At 48.6% G+C, this 13,520-nt stretch overlaps 2 protein-coding genes across 2 annotated transcripts; both read left to right on the top strand.

Annotated features, from left to right (window-relative positions):
• The first annotated feature begins 250 nt into the window (after positions 1-250).
• Positions 251-2,597, top strand: LOC127763774 (probable L-gulonolactone oxidase 6). Its single transcript, XM_052288565.1, has 2 exons — positions 251-1,209; positions 1,648-2,597. Exons 1-2 carry the CDS (start codon positions 255-257, stop codon positions 2,490-2,492), a joined length of 1,800 nt encoding a protein of 599 aa, XP_052144525.1. The 5' UTR covers positions 251-254; the 3' UTR covers positions 2,493-2,597.
• Positions 2,598-5,734: 3,137 nt separating this feature from the next.
• On the top strand, positions 5,735-8,329 carry LOC127761873 (L-gulonolactone oxidase 2-like). The gene is made up of 2 exons (XM_052286209.1): positions 5,735-6,529; positions 7,021-8,329. Exons 1-2 carry the CDS (start codon positions 5,789-5,791, stop codon positions 8,113-8,115), a joined length of 1,836 nt encoding a protein of 611 aa, XP_052142169.1. The 5' UTR covers positions 5,735-5,788; the 3' UTR covers positions 8,116-8,329.
• Positions 8,330-13,520: the final 5,191 nt, after the last annotated feature.

Raw genomic sequence — 13,520 nt, 5'->3', positions numbered from 1 at the left:
TATGCTTTCCAGCAGATAGCCCGCACAAACACTCACAGATTGGCCGGCCTCTAGCTGAGAAGAGTGGCATGACAAACTCATGCACTACACCCGTGATACACACCAAATCAATCTTACATAATAAAACTAATCAAATTAAGTCAAAATTCAAGCTCATCATTGGTCCCCTTTGCCGTCCAATTCAATTTAATTATCTCGAATACATCATTAGTTCGACTGCATGCGAAGACGTGAGGCAAGCAAACCAACAAACCATGCAAGGTTCAGTAGTGACAGCAAGGCGCGCTGTCCATGGCATCCTCGTCGCCGTCGTGGTGGTGCAGCGCCTCCTCGCCGCCGGCGCCATTCCGCCGGCGGATCCCGTCCATTGCGCGTCGGGGACGGCGCGCTGCACCGTGACCAACGCGTACGCCGCGTTCCCGGACCGGTCCACGTGCCGGGCGGCCGCCGCGGCGTACCCGGCGTCGGAGGAGGAGCTCCTCCGCGTGGTGGCCGCGGCGGCGGCGTCCGGGACCAAGATGAAGGCGGCGACGCGGTACGGGCACAGCGTGCCGAAGCTGTCCTGCCCCGGCGCCGGCGACGGCCGCGGCCTCGCCATCAGCACCAGCGCGCTGAACCGCGTCGTCGCCGTGGACGCCGCGGGGATGGCGATCACGGTGGAGAGCGGCGTGACGCTGGCGGAGCTGATCGACGCCGCGGCGGGCGCCGGCCTCGCGCTGCCGCACTCGCCGTACTGGCTGGGCGTCACCGTCGGCGGCCTCCTCTCCACCGGCGCGCACGGGAGCTCGGTGTGGGGGAATGGCTCCGCCGTGCACGAGTACGTGACCGGCATGAGGATCGTCACGCCGGCGCCGGCGAGAGAGGGGTACGCGAAGGTCCGCGTGCTCGCCGCCGGCGACCCGGAGCTGGACGCCGCCAAGGTGTCGCTCGGGGTGCTCGGGGTCATTTCCCAGGTTACTCTAAAACTGCAGCCGATGTTCAAGAGGTCGGTGGCGTTCCAGCACTGCGGCGACGGCGACCTGGCGGAACGAGTCGTCGCCTTCGCCGGCGAGCACGAGTTCGCCGACATCCTCTGGTACCCCGGCCATGGCAAGGCCGTGTACCGGATCGACGACCGCGTTCCCAGCAACACGCCCGGCGATGGCGTCTACGATTTCGTCGGCTTCCGGGCCACCCCAACGCTCGCCATCCAGGCCAAAAGGCTCGTCGGTACGTGATCCACCATACATGCATCCACTGTGCTCATTCTTTGCATTTATTAATTTTTTTTAAAAAATAATAACATAGATTAATATGAAATATATCACTCCATAAATATACAAGACAAAATTCAACTTCTTCAAGTTACAAAAAAATAACAAATTAAACTGAAAATAGTTATCATACATTCGCAGCTATATTTGTTATTTTTGTTACAACTTGTAGAAGTTGAATTTAAGCTTGTATGTTTGTGGAGTTATATATTTCATATTAATCTATGTTGTCAATTTTTTTTAAATTTTTTGATGACTATTTAGGTGACATGTACGAAACGAAGGGATATCCCTTTAAGGGATGAAATCACTTTCCCAAGAACAAGTACACCATTTTTTTCCAATGCCATTGCTGACATGACATGATGTACTTGATGTTTGTTGTTGCATGAAGAGGACGGCCTGGAAGCGACCGGGAATGCCGCCGGCAAGTGCCTCGCGGCGTCGACGACGAACTCCATCCTCGCAGCCCGCAACTACGGCCTGACGAGGAATGGCCAGCTGCTCGGCGCGTTCCCCGGCACGGCGGTGGTCGGCTACCAGAACCGCATCCAGTCGTCGGGATCCTGCCTCGCCGGCGCCGACGACGGCCTCCTCACCGCCTGCCCGTGGGATCCCCGCGTCGAGCACGGCACGTTCTTCTTCCAGTCCGGCATCAGCGTGCCGCTGTCCAGGGCGGCGGCCTTCATCCGCGACGTGCAGCGGCTGCGCGACCTCAACCCGGACGCGCTCTGCGGCGTGGAGCTCTACGACGGCGTCCTCATGCGCTACGTCAGGGCGTCGGCGGCGCACCTCGGCAAGCCGGAGGACAGCGTCGACTTCGACCTCACCTACTACCGGAGCCGCGACCCGGCGACGCCGCGTCTGCACGAGGACGTGGTGGAGGAGGTCGAGCAGATGGCGCTGCGCAAGTACGGCGGCGTCCCGCACTGGGGCAAGAACCAGAACGCGGCGTTCGAGGGCGCCGCCGCCAAGTACGGCGGCGCGCGCGCCGCGGCGTTCATGAGGGTGAAGCGGGCGTACGACCCCGAGGGGCTCTTCTCCAGCGAGTGGAGCGACAAGGTGCTCGGCGTCGCCGGCGCCGGCGGCGTGAGCGTGGTGAGGGACGGGTGCGCGCTGGAGGGGCTGTGCGTGTGCTCGGAGGACGCGCACTGCTCGCCGGAGAAGGGCTACCTCTGCCGGCCGGGCAGGGTGTACAAGGAGGCCAGGGTGTGCCGGCGTGTCGCCGACGATCTCTAGGCACACGACGAGTGTACTTGTGGCCACGCAACGTGTGATACATAAAATCTTTCAGGACTGTTAAATTAATTTCTGTAATATTTGCAAAAATTTGTTCACTGATTTTTAAAACTTGTTTCACTTTCAAATCTACGGCGGAAAAAAAAAAGGAAAATGTTTTAACCTTCAACTGAACTCCACATGGCCCGGCCCAAAATCCAGCAACTAATAGGCTTACTTGTGGGCCCAAAAGGCCGGAGTAATTGATTAGGCTTCGTGAACCCATATGTACTCACGTGGACTCCAAGCCGTCGCTATGGTGGTGGTCCACGCTTTCACGTAGGGCGGTGGGTAGAAAAAGACCCAACCAAAAATATCGAGACCAAGAAAGCCGGTCCTAATAGGTAGTGAAAGATCGATATTTGTTCGATCAATTCCATTAGTATCCTCGGATAACGGAATAGACCGAAAAGACATAATTAAAAAAAATGTCTAAATACAACCTATAATCCACTAAGTTTAGTAGGATTAAACTCTAATTTTCACATCAATTCCGTTAGTATACTCGGATAACCGAATAGACTGAAAAGACCGAATTAAAAAAATGTCTAAATACAACCTATAATCCACTAGGTTTAGTAGGATTAAACTCTAATTTTCACATCCCTATTTTTTTTAGGCATGCAACCTAATAAGAGTCTTTACTCATACGTGCCTACGAATTTTTTTATTTTTGTGTTGAAAATTTCGATTATTTCTTTGCATATATGAAAATGTTGTTGAATTTCGGTTAGGACCGAGACCTAGACTGAATTCGTCAGTCCTAACTTTTTGCGTTGAAATTCGAACTTCACTTTTCAAAGACCAAAATGGTCGAAAGACCGAAGACTGAGATTGAAATTTCCAGTTAGACCGAATGCCCACACCTACTTCCATGATGGACGATGGTACATCTTCTCTCACGCAATCTGGTTCAATGCTGAGAGGTGATGGTGGTTTACGCATGGTAAGCCTGAACAAGGCTGATAGAGCTTACAGAAGAATAGTGTACTAAAATAGTTTTTCTTTAGAGCGAGAGGAGTGCACTAATATACAGTTTTCAGCTCAACACAGTTGGAAGTTTTGAAGCACTGGTTTTTCCCATTTATAAATTCCTATCAGTTCTGACTTCTTTGCCAATGCAATACTCGTCTTGTCCTTTTAGTTGCCACTGTAGTTTTGTCAAGACTCTAGCTTGGTCAGCTGTTCTGCACGCATATATACTTTTGATATCGAACTATCAAGCTGCCACCATTTTCTTCCGTTGCGTGCCGTTTTTATGTCAAATTCTGCCTTGTTCTGTTAATGTTTTTTCAACTAATTAATCTTGTGAAGTTGTAATTAGGTCGTTTACTACGATATAAACCTGTTCTCATTTTCTCAAGTATAGATGTTATTAGGTCATTTTATCTTTTCAGATCTTTTTGTAAGAGGTAATTCCAGATTTACTCATTTCAAGTTCGTTGGTACGTCAGATGATAGCTAGTCAGAGGGGAGCCGTACGAGTAATCTCTGCTCGAGTAAGATAATCTTTTCTCTCTCTCTCTCTCTCTCTCTTTTTTTTTTGGGGGGGGGGGGGGGGGGCGGGGGGAGGGGGAAACTTGTGCTCGATATTGATACAGCTATGCAATCAATCGTGGCACTTATCTCTGAACTTGACGTATGTACACATGCAATGCAACAGATTATATGTTAACGTGCACCGATTGTAGAGTGTATTGACTAAATAGACGTGCGTATCACATGCAATTCTTTTTTGGGATTTTTTATGTGAGATTACGTAGAGAGTAATTGAGGCTTCTAGTAAATTAAGTACAAGTGAATTTCCTTAAATTCTGTATCATTAGCTTAAGCTGTTCGCTTCCAACCACTTCTATTTCACACGCATCAATGTGATTGTGAGGAGTGTTTTAAGATAGTATAATTAATAAGTGGATTTTTTTAGATGGAATGTTTGATATGTGTACTTATGATGAGGCCATTAATACATATATATGACTTTGTGGCCCTATTTGGCAGCAAAGTCCGAAAATCAAATCCATAATTGATGTCAGATCCGGACACTTTGATGATTTTTTGATTATGTGAAACGCACATAGATGCACGCACACTACGTTCATTCGCACGCTCATACACTCAGAAATGCACTACTCCCATCATTTTAAATTAATGTCCAAAGTTATTCTATTGGGTGCATCGATTGAATTTATTAGGATGATTTATTGGGTGCACCGATTGTATTTATTAGGATGATTTAAATAATGAGATGATAATAGTTGTTTCTTAGTATTTGAGATAATGGTACTTATGTCTTAAATTTTGAAATGAAGGGAGTATATATTTGACGTTTTATATATTCGGGCCATATTCGATCGAGAGTGTTTGACGTTCTATGTTGCTCAATGCGTGGGTGCTGTTTGTTTTTTTCAACGAAGATCGTGCTTCGTATTAATGCTGTCCACGTGATACGAAATCAATTTATGCACCAAAAGGAAATTGATTCTCCAATTCAATGAAAAGGGAAAATGGAAGGACGCCGCGTGGCCTTTAAAAAGCCAAACTCCATACACGAGTAGAACGGAGATAGTCATTCATAAATTAGAACGGATAAAGTATCTTAATTAAAACACCCTTGAAAAGATAGGATTAGAGTATGTTCCATCATCTAAATTTATGTTGATATATTTTAAGCTGGATGGAGTAATTTCAAATAGATAAATTATCTTAAAACACTCTTGAAACGATGGGAGTAGAGTCAAATCACTAAGGGTTTATTCAGATTGATGCCATTTTAAATCATATTTATTTTTTTTAGAGTTGTCAAATTATGTGCATCCATTTAGTTTCTTACTAAACTTTAATAAATACATATATAAAAAATGTTGTTAAAATTTAAAAAGGTTTATTTTGGCTTCAATATTAACAATGCCTAAGTAATTTAAGTTGCACAGAAGTGATGTGCACTTGTGTAATTATATATTTGACGTTTTATATCCGGGCCATAATCGAGAGTGTTTGACGTTTTATGTTGCTCAATGCACGGGTGCTGTTTGTTTTTTTCAACGAAAATCGTGCTTCGCATTAATGCTGTCCACGTGATGTGAAATCAATTTATGAACCAAAAAAACAAATTCTCCAATTCAAGGAAAAAGGAGAAATGGAAGGGCACCGCGTGCCTTTAAAAACCCAAACTCCATGCACGAAATGACATGCCCCATCAGCAGGTCACCAACCGGACAAGCAATCACGCACTACAGGCCAAAAAAATTAAGCTAACCATGCAGCAGCTGCAAGCTCGCCGCCGGCGAGGTGCACCGGGTGGTCGCCGGCGCATCACCCATGGCGCTCCACTCCTCGCCGCCGTGGCCGTGCTTCTCTGCGCAAGTGTTCGCTTCGCCGGCACCAGCCCGCCGCCGGGGCCGGTCAGGTGCGCGTCGGGCACGGCCAACTGCACCGTGACCAACGCGTACGGCGCGTTCCCGGACCGCTCCACGTGCCGCGCCGCCGCCGCGGCGTACCCGGCGTCCGAGCGGGAGCTCCTCCGCGTCGTCGCCGGCGCCGCGGCGTCCAGGACCAAGATGAAGGTGGCGACGCGGTACGGCCACAGCGTGCCCAAGCTGGCCTGCCCCGGCGACGGCGGCGGCGGCGGCGGCGGCCTCGTCATCAGCACCGACGCGCTGAACCGCGTGGTCGCCGTGGACGCCGGAAGGATGGAGATCACGGTGGAGAGCGGCGTGACGCTGGCGGAGCTGATCGACGCCGCGGCGGGCGGCGGCCTCGCGCTGCCGCACTCGCCGTACTGGCTGGGGCTCACCGTCGGCGGGCTGCTGTCGACGGGCGCGCACGGGAGCTCGGTGTGGGGGAAGGGCGGCGCCGTGCACGAGTACGTCGTCGGCATGAGGATCGTCACGCCGGCGCCGGCGAGCGAGGGGCACGCCAAGGTCCGCGTGCTCGCCGCCGGCGACCCGGAGCTGGACGCCGCCAAGGTGTCGCTCGGCGTGCTCGGGGTCATTTCTCAGGTGCAACGAGTTCAACATTTCAACAGCTGGTTTTCTTCTCTCTCTATATAGTAATATTTTTACACAAAGATGCACACGCACATACTTCATCTATTTCACAAGACCTTCTAACATTAGTGCATTATCCACATTTATGTAGATATGAATCTATAGATGAATATGAGCAATTTTAGAAAGTCTTACAAAACAGATGGAATATAATACACTCTTAAAATTAACTCAAGAAAATATAAAATCATCATTGAAATTTGAACACTTCTATTAATTAGATGCATTGGCCAATTTTTGTGAAGTTATTAATTAACGGAATTACTCAACAACTCACATGGGACATGGCATGTCCTCTCAAACCTTTACTACTCGTTTCTCATCATTGAAAGCAAATATCCCCGTACTGAGCAACTTAGTATTTAACCTGATTGTTTCATTAATTAGCCTGTTTTGTCTGTAAATACTGCTCCGTTAATTTTCGAAAGTTTGAATTTGATCAGGTAACTCTAAAGCTGCAACCAATGTTCAAGCGCTCGGTGGCGTTCCGGCGGCGCGACGACGACGACCTGGCGGAACGAGTCGCCGCCTTCGCCGGCGAGCACGAGTTCGCCGACATCCTCTGGCTTCCCAGCCAAGGCAAGGCCGTGTACCGGATCGACGACCGCGTGCCCAACACCACCTCCGACGATGGCGCCGTCTACGATCTCGTCGTCTTCCAGTCGAGCCCCACGGTCGCCATCCAGGCCAATAGGATTGGCGAGGACGCCCTCGAAGCGACGGCGAACTCCGCCGGCAAGTGCCTCGCCGGGTCGGCGACGATAGCCCGCCTCGCCGCCGGCAACTACGGCGTCACGAGGCGCGGCGTGCTCCCGCCGCCGCCCGGCGCGGCGGTGGTCGGCTACCAGAACCGCATCCAGTCGTCGGGGTCCTGCCTCTCCGGCGCCGACGACGGCCTCCTCACCGCCTGCACGTGGGACCCACGCGTCAGGCACAACTCCTTCTTCTTCCAGTCCGGCATCAGCGTGCCGCTCTCCGGCGCGGCGGCGTTCATCCGCGACGTGCAGCGGCTGCGCGACCTCAACCCGGACGCGCTCTGCGGCCTCGAGGTGTACTACGGCGTCCTCCTCCGCTACGTCAGGGCGTCGACGGCGCACCTCGGCAAGCCTGAGGACAGCGTCGAGCTCGACCTCACCTACTACCGGAGCCGCGACCCAGCGGCGCCGCGGCTGCACGAGGACGCGGTGGAGGAGATCGAGCAGATGGCGCTGCGCAAGTACGGCGGCGTCCCGCACTGGGGCAAGAACCGGAACGCCGCCTTCGACGGCGCCATCGCCAAGTACCCGAAGTCCGGCGAGTTCCTCAAGGTGAAGGGCAGCTACGACCCCGAGGGGCTCTTCTCCAGCGAGTGGAGCGACAAGGTGCTCGGCGTCGCCGGCGCCGGCGGCGTGAGCGTGGTGAGGGACGGGTGCGCGCTGGAGGGGCTGTGCGTGTGCTCGGAGGACGCGCACTGCTCGCCGGAGAAGGGCTACCTCTGCCGGCCGGGAAGGGTGTACAAGGAGGCCAGGGTGTGCCGGCGTGTCGCCGGCGATCACTAGGGCGCGCGCCGCCGCCGCGTCGCGCGCGGCAATACGAATATGGCTGTATTGGCCCATTGGATTTCAGGCCCGTTTTGGGTCTAGTTCTTGTGTAACGTGGCGTGGCCCACTACAGCCCACCAAAATATGTACCCGATTTTATCTCCTTTATTAAAATCAAACTATACATTAATAAGAAATCAAATCAAATACTACATCTGAAACAGGTTATAAAACTTTCTGACATTACCTATATTCATATAGATTTTTTTTTTGAGAAGAGCAAGAATATATTACTCAACCAACAAATCCTTATAGAGATACTGAAAAATTAAACTGCAATTACCAAGCCAAAACTTGGAGAGATGCTCACTACGAGCTTTATGGGCTAGCATGTGACTAACTTGGTTTTGGGGTCTATTTATCATCACATTCATATAGATATTAATGAATCTAGACACATATATATGTCTAGATTAATTAACTTACATATGAATGTGACCAATGTTAGAAAATCTGATAATATGAAATGGATGAAATAATTAAGTTCGCTGAGATGGAAGTAAATTGTTCCATATTGGAACAGTGGCTAGAATTAATTGCAACGACCCGTGATGGATCATGGATTAAGTGTAGTAACTAGCCGACGAAGGGGATGCGCTATGGCCCGGGCCGGTGCGTGCTACAGTGGAGATTAGTTACAAGTAAGTGCTGCACTTGTGTGATTGATTAAGGATGCTGTGTTGGATTGGAACTGCATCTCAGCTGGATGTAGGATCAGATCAGATCAGTATTAATTAAACTGAGCAGCATTTGCGCTGATTTTGCATTGGACATATATAGCACGTACACGGTACACGGCACACGTATGAATTAATAGTAAGACATCTTTATCTTCACAGGAAGGCATATACGTAGTACAGTACTTGTATTTAACCCATAGACATGATCGATAGATCGATCAGGCTCGCAAGTCATAAGACCACTAATTAATTCTTTATTTATCAGTAGTAAGTATTATTGAGGATAATAAGCTACTCTCTCCGTTACAGGTTATAAGACATTTTAACTTTAAACAAAGTCAAACTATTTTAAGTTTAACCAAGTTTGTAGAAAAAAAAATAGTAACATTATCAATCCAAGACAAATTTATTATGAATATGTATTCAATTATTGATTTGATTAAACTAATTTAGTATTATAAAAATTACTATATTTTTCTATAAATTTAGATAAATTTGAAACAGTTTGACTCTGACTGACGTCTTGTAACCTGAAAGGGACGGAGTATATAGCTAGCGAGTCTGATCCGATCCAGTAGTCCGATGGGGGGCTAGCTAGCCGACGACTGGCGTCTGGGCGACGGTGGCGGCGTTGTCGTCGTTGAGGAAGACGAGGACGCGCTCGCCGTCGAACCCCGGCGGGACGCTCTCGCCGACGGTGTGCACCTCCACCCGCACGTCCGCCCGGTCGCGGTGGATCTTCATCACCGCCGACATGCCATCCCACCCCACCACCTCCGGCCACGCCGTCTTTATGCTCACTATCTCGCCGCCGCCCACCGCCGCCGCCGCTCTCCCCATCCTCGATCCTCTCGATCGCGATGTATATATGTTACAGCTTGATTCTCAATTAAGCTTGTAATAAGGTCGTAGGTGTGCTTTATATACGTACATGCAGATGGCATGGCATCACAACACCGGGATTAATTAACTCGTCGATGAGGAGACAATGCATATGTATCCATTGTGTTTTTTCTTGTTCGATGTGATCGAGAGAGATAGTATCCAGGCAATTTTTTTAATCCTTTTTGACAGTTTAGCAATTTGGCATAGGTACATGATGAGTATAATTAATTAAACACAAAACAGGAGAAATCAGAGCTAGTGGGTTCGGAGTTTTAGTTTCCGAACCCCCTTGACGTGCTTGTGGACAAATCGATGACCCCCCGCGCGCATCTGGTTAGCACGAGCACCTAGCTGAAGGCAGGCCGGCTCAACGGCGTTCGGAGTTTTAATCTCCGAACCCCTTTTGGATGTGTTTTTTTTAAAAAAAATAAAATTATGGGAGATTTTTAGTGTCCTTGAGCCTGCGCGATACCGAATCTTGGCCATCCATCTAGCCCCACCAAACGGCTGATACAGCCTCGTACCACGTGGTAGTGCAAGATTGATCGATGCGGTATATAGGTGGGAGGGTATTTTTGTCTTTTTCGTGTTCTCTTCCTCATCTCAAGCATCTCTTTCTTCTCCCTGCACGCGGCATCACAGGCAGGACGAGAGAGAACACCATGGATACGACGGAAGTAGTGGCAGCGGGGTGGATGCGACGGCGGCTGTGGAGGGGTGGATGTGACGATGGCAGCGGCGGGGTGGATGCGACGGCTGCCATGGCGGGGTGGATGCGACGACGGCCACGACGGGATCGATGAGACGGTGGCCGTGGTGAGGTGGATCCGACGGCGGCACAACGGTGCCTTGGATGCGACGGCAGCATGGAGACGACAGTGAACAGCTGTGGCACGAGGTTGCGATGGAAGGGGATTATGAGCGGCGTGTTTCCATTGTAATTTGATCTCACTGTCGCTAGTCCCCGCCGTCGAACTTCGTCATGCTAGATTAGCATCACCGCTCCTCCCAGTTGGCATCCTTCCAGGTGCCTAAGCTATGCTTTTTCCCTCCGTCAACCTCCTTCGACTTGGATCAGCATGGCGGCGTCCGACACACTCGGCATCGCGGATATCCAGGGAGGAACGATGGCCAGCGACGGAGGAAAGCTGCTACCGCGCCACTGCAAGCGAGGTGATCTGACGGTGCCGTTATCACCGTGATGGCCGGTGCGAGCTCTCTTCACGTACGCTGCTGTGACGAAGTGCGACGCTTTGAAAGGTCCAGTGAGAACAAAAAAGCTGTAGACAAAGCCCGCTTATTTTTTAAGCTCGATCCTACCCTTGCAAGATGAATGGTCTGATTTAGTTGGTACCTCTTCATATCTGGTACCTTCTCAAGGTCCGTAAAAAAGCTCCGTATGCTGAGGCTTTGTGTCCAGAAAATATAACAAGCTTATAGTTTAAAAGCTTCGTATGCTGAGGCTTTGTGTCCAGAAAATACAACAAGCTTATAGTTTAGAAGATTTTTACAATCCTTAAGGAAGTATCGTAAACCAGAGAGGGTACCATCAGAGGAGTAGGGTAGGTATTATTTTTACCCTTACACATTAGTACCTCCTCTTACATCTATTTAACACGTGGCTAGTATCACAAGGCATCAATCGAGATACCATCACGTACTTAAGAATGGTAAAAAGCTTTTAAAATGTACTCCCTCCGTTTCAAAATGTTTGACACCGTTGACTTTTTAGCATATATTTGACCGTTCGTCTTATTCAAAAAACTTTGTGAAATATGTAAAACTATATAGGTTCATGAAAGTATATTTAACAATGAATCAAATGATATGAAAATAATAAATAGTTACTTAAATTTTTTGAATAAAACGAATGGTCAAACACGTACTAAAAAGTCAACGGTGTCAAACATTTTGAAATGGATGGAGTATATATATTGCGCAGCCAAGCATGGGTGATGGGCATATATAGCTAGCCGACGACGGGAGTCCGGGAGACGCGGATGTCGCCGTCGACGAAGATGGCGACGCGGGCGGGGTCGTGCTCCGGCGGCGGCAGGTCGTCGCCGTCGCGGAACATGTACACCGTCACGTCCGGCCTCTCGTCGATGATCTTCAGCGCCGCGTAGAACTCCGGCCACCCCACCAACTCCGGCCACGACGACTTCAGCCGCCGCAGCTGCTCCGCCGCCGCCACCTGAGGATCGCCGCCGGCGGCCGGCATGTCTCTGCCCATTCTCTAGCTTAATTCAGTTTGTACCCAAATCAACTGAGATTGGTTGAGTCAAATGATCAATATATCTAGTGTGTCTCTCGCTCGAACTTATATATAGCACGTACACCTCTTGCATTGATCATTAATTAATTAATTTACTGATCATAACATAGAGCATGCTTACTAAGTGTATGTGGACGTTGGCTAGATCGATGTTAATCATTTGATGATTACTATGGTTAATACATATATATCGCGTATGCCGCCCTCGATGAGTGCCGGAACTAACGACATCTTCTCCTACACACATACCGCTATTTTATTATAGTGATCCGATTGTTTAATTAAATGTTGTGATAATTATATATCCAGCCGTTGTTACTAGCTAGGCTGGGTAATTAAACTTCCATTGACGAGCATATACTCCATTCTCTAGCTATTCCGTGTAAACCAAAGATATATATAGAGAGAATTACATTATATTTCATCTTTTTTAATATATAATATTGTTAATTTTTTTAAGATACGTTTGACTGTTTGACTTATCAGAATAATCATGTAATTATCATTTATTTTATTTATTTTGATTTATCATCAAATGTTCTTTAAACATGGCTTAAGTCTTTTTATATCTAGAAAAAAATTAGATAAGATAAATGATATATTAAAAAAAACCACTAGTATCAATTACATAAGAACTTAATAAGGGTGTAAATTAACAAGTCTCACTACGTACCAAGTCACCAATCGGTGACTTACAATACGTACGTGCGTTCCTGTACAACAATCGGCACACTCGAAATAAGCATGCAACATGCATCCCGGTCGTTTTGCTTCTCATCTTATGTTTTCTTGCACTTCAATTCGTTACCTGTGAGCACTGAGTACCTGGGCGGTCGTCCCCCCTCCTGGTTCAACACTCTACTCTGCGTAGAAATCCTACATTTCTTTAATGGAAATGGAGGGATATGCCCTTTGCTAAATTCTTAAATCGTGGATCTTTTTATTCCTGACCATCCAAGAGGTATAATCGAGAATTACACATACGTGTTGAGTAAGATACGATGAATAATGTGTCCTAAATGTACTTTCATATCTCGTTCATAATTTTTTTTAAGTGAAATATCTCGCTCATAAAAATAAAAGGAACATATATAGCACGTATTGACCAATCGACCAGAACTACTGCACGCGTGTAAACATGCAGCCATACACAGATACATACAAGCGTGTGCACAGCTACACAGCACAACACACATCTCGTGCTACAAAAAACTCAATACTAATTATGAATCTGGACTCGTGCGTGTTCAGAGACCCTAGAATTGAATTTTTTTTTCTTTTATCTTATGTGTAATTAATTATTTCAGTACTAGACGGCTAGCCGGCGTGGCTAGCTAGAAAGCTTATTAGCCGACGACGGGTGTCCTGACGACGACGGTGCCGGCGTCGGAGACGATGATGACGCGGAGGTCGTCGTGGTCCGTCGGCAACTGGGTGCCCACCATGTAGAAGGCCACGTGGACGTCCGGCCTGTCGCGGTTGATCTGGAACGCCGCGTTCAGCTCCACCCACCCCACCAACTC

Source organism: Oryza glaberrima, chromosome 2 (genome assembly GCF_000147395.1).
Source record: "Oryza glaberrima chromosome 2, OglaRS2, whole genome shotgun sequence".
NCBI lineage: Eukaryota > Viridiplantae > Streptophyta > Magnoliopsida > Poales > Poaceae > Oryza > Oryza glaberrima.
The sequence above is the reverse complement of the archived record's forward strand: the minus strand, read 5'-3'. Positions and strand labels throughout refer to the sequence as shown.

Bases quoted from the DNA above. Each gene is read 5' to 3' on its own strand.
- LOC127761873 (XM_052286209.1), top strand. From the start codon at position 5,789: ATGCAGCAGCTGCAAGCTCGCCGCCGGCGAGGTGCACCGGGTGGTCGC. The intron at 6,530-7,020 runs GTGCAACGAGTT...GAATTTGATCAG, and splicing joins TGCTCGGGGTCATTTCTCAG to GTAACTCTAAAGCTGCAACC.
- LOC127763774 (XM_052288565.1), top strand. From the start codon at position 255: ATGCAAGGTTCAGTAGTGACAGCAAGGCGCGCTGTCCATGGCATCCTC. The intron at 1,210-1,647 runs GTACGTGATCCA...TGTTGCATGAAG, and splicing joins CCAGGCCAAAAGGCTCGTCG to AGGACGGCCTGGAAGCGACC.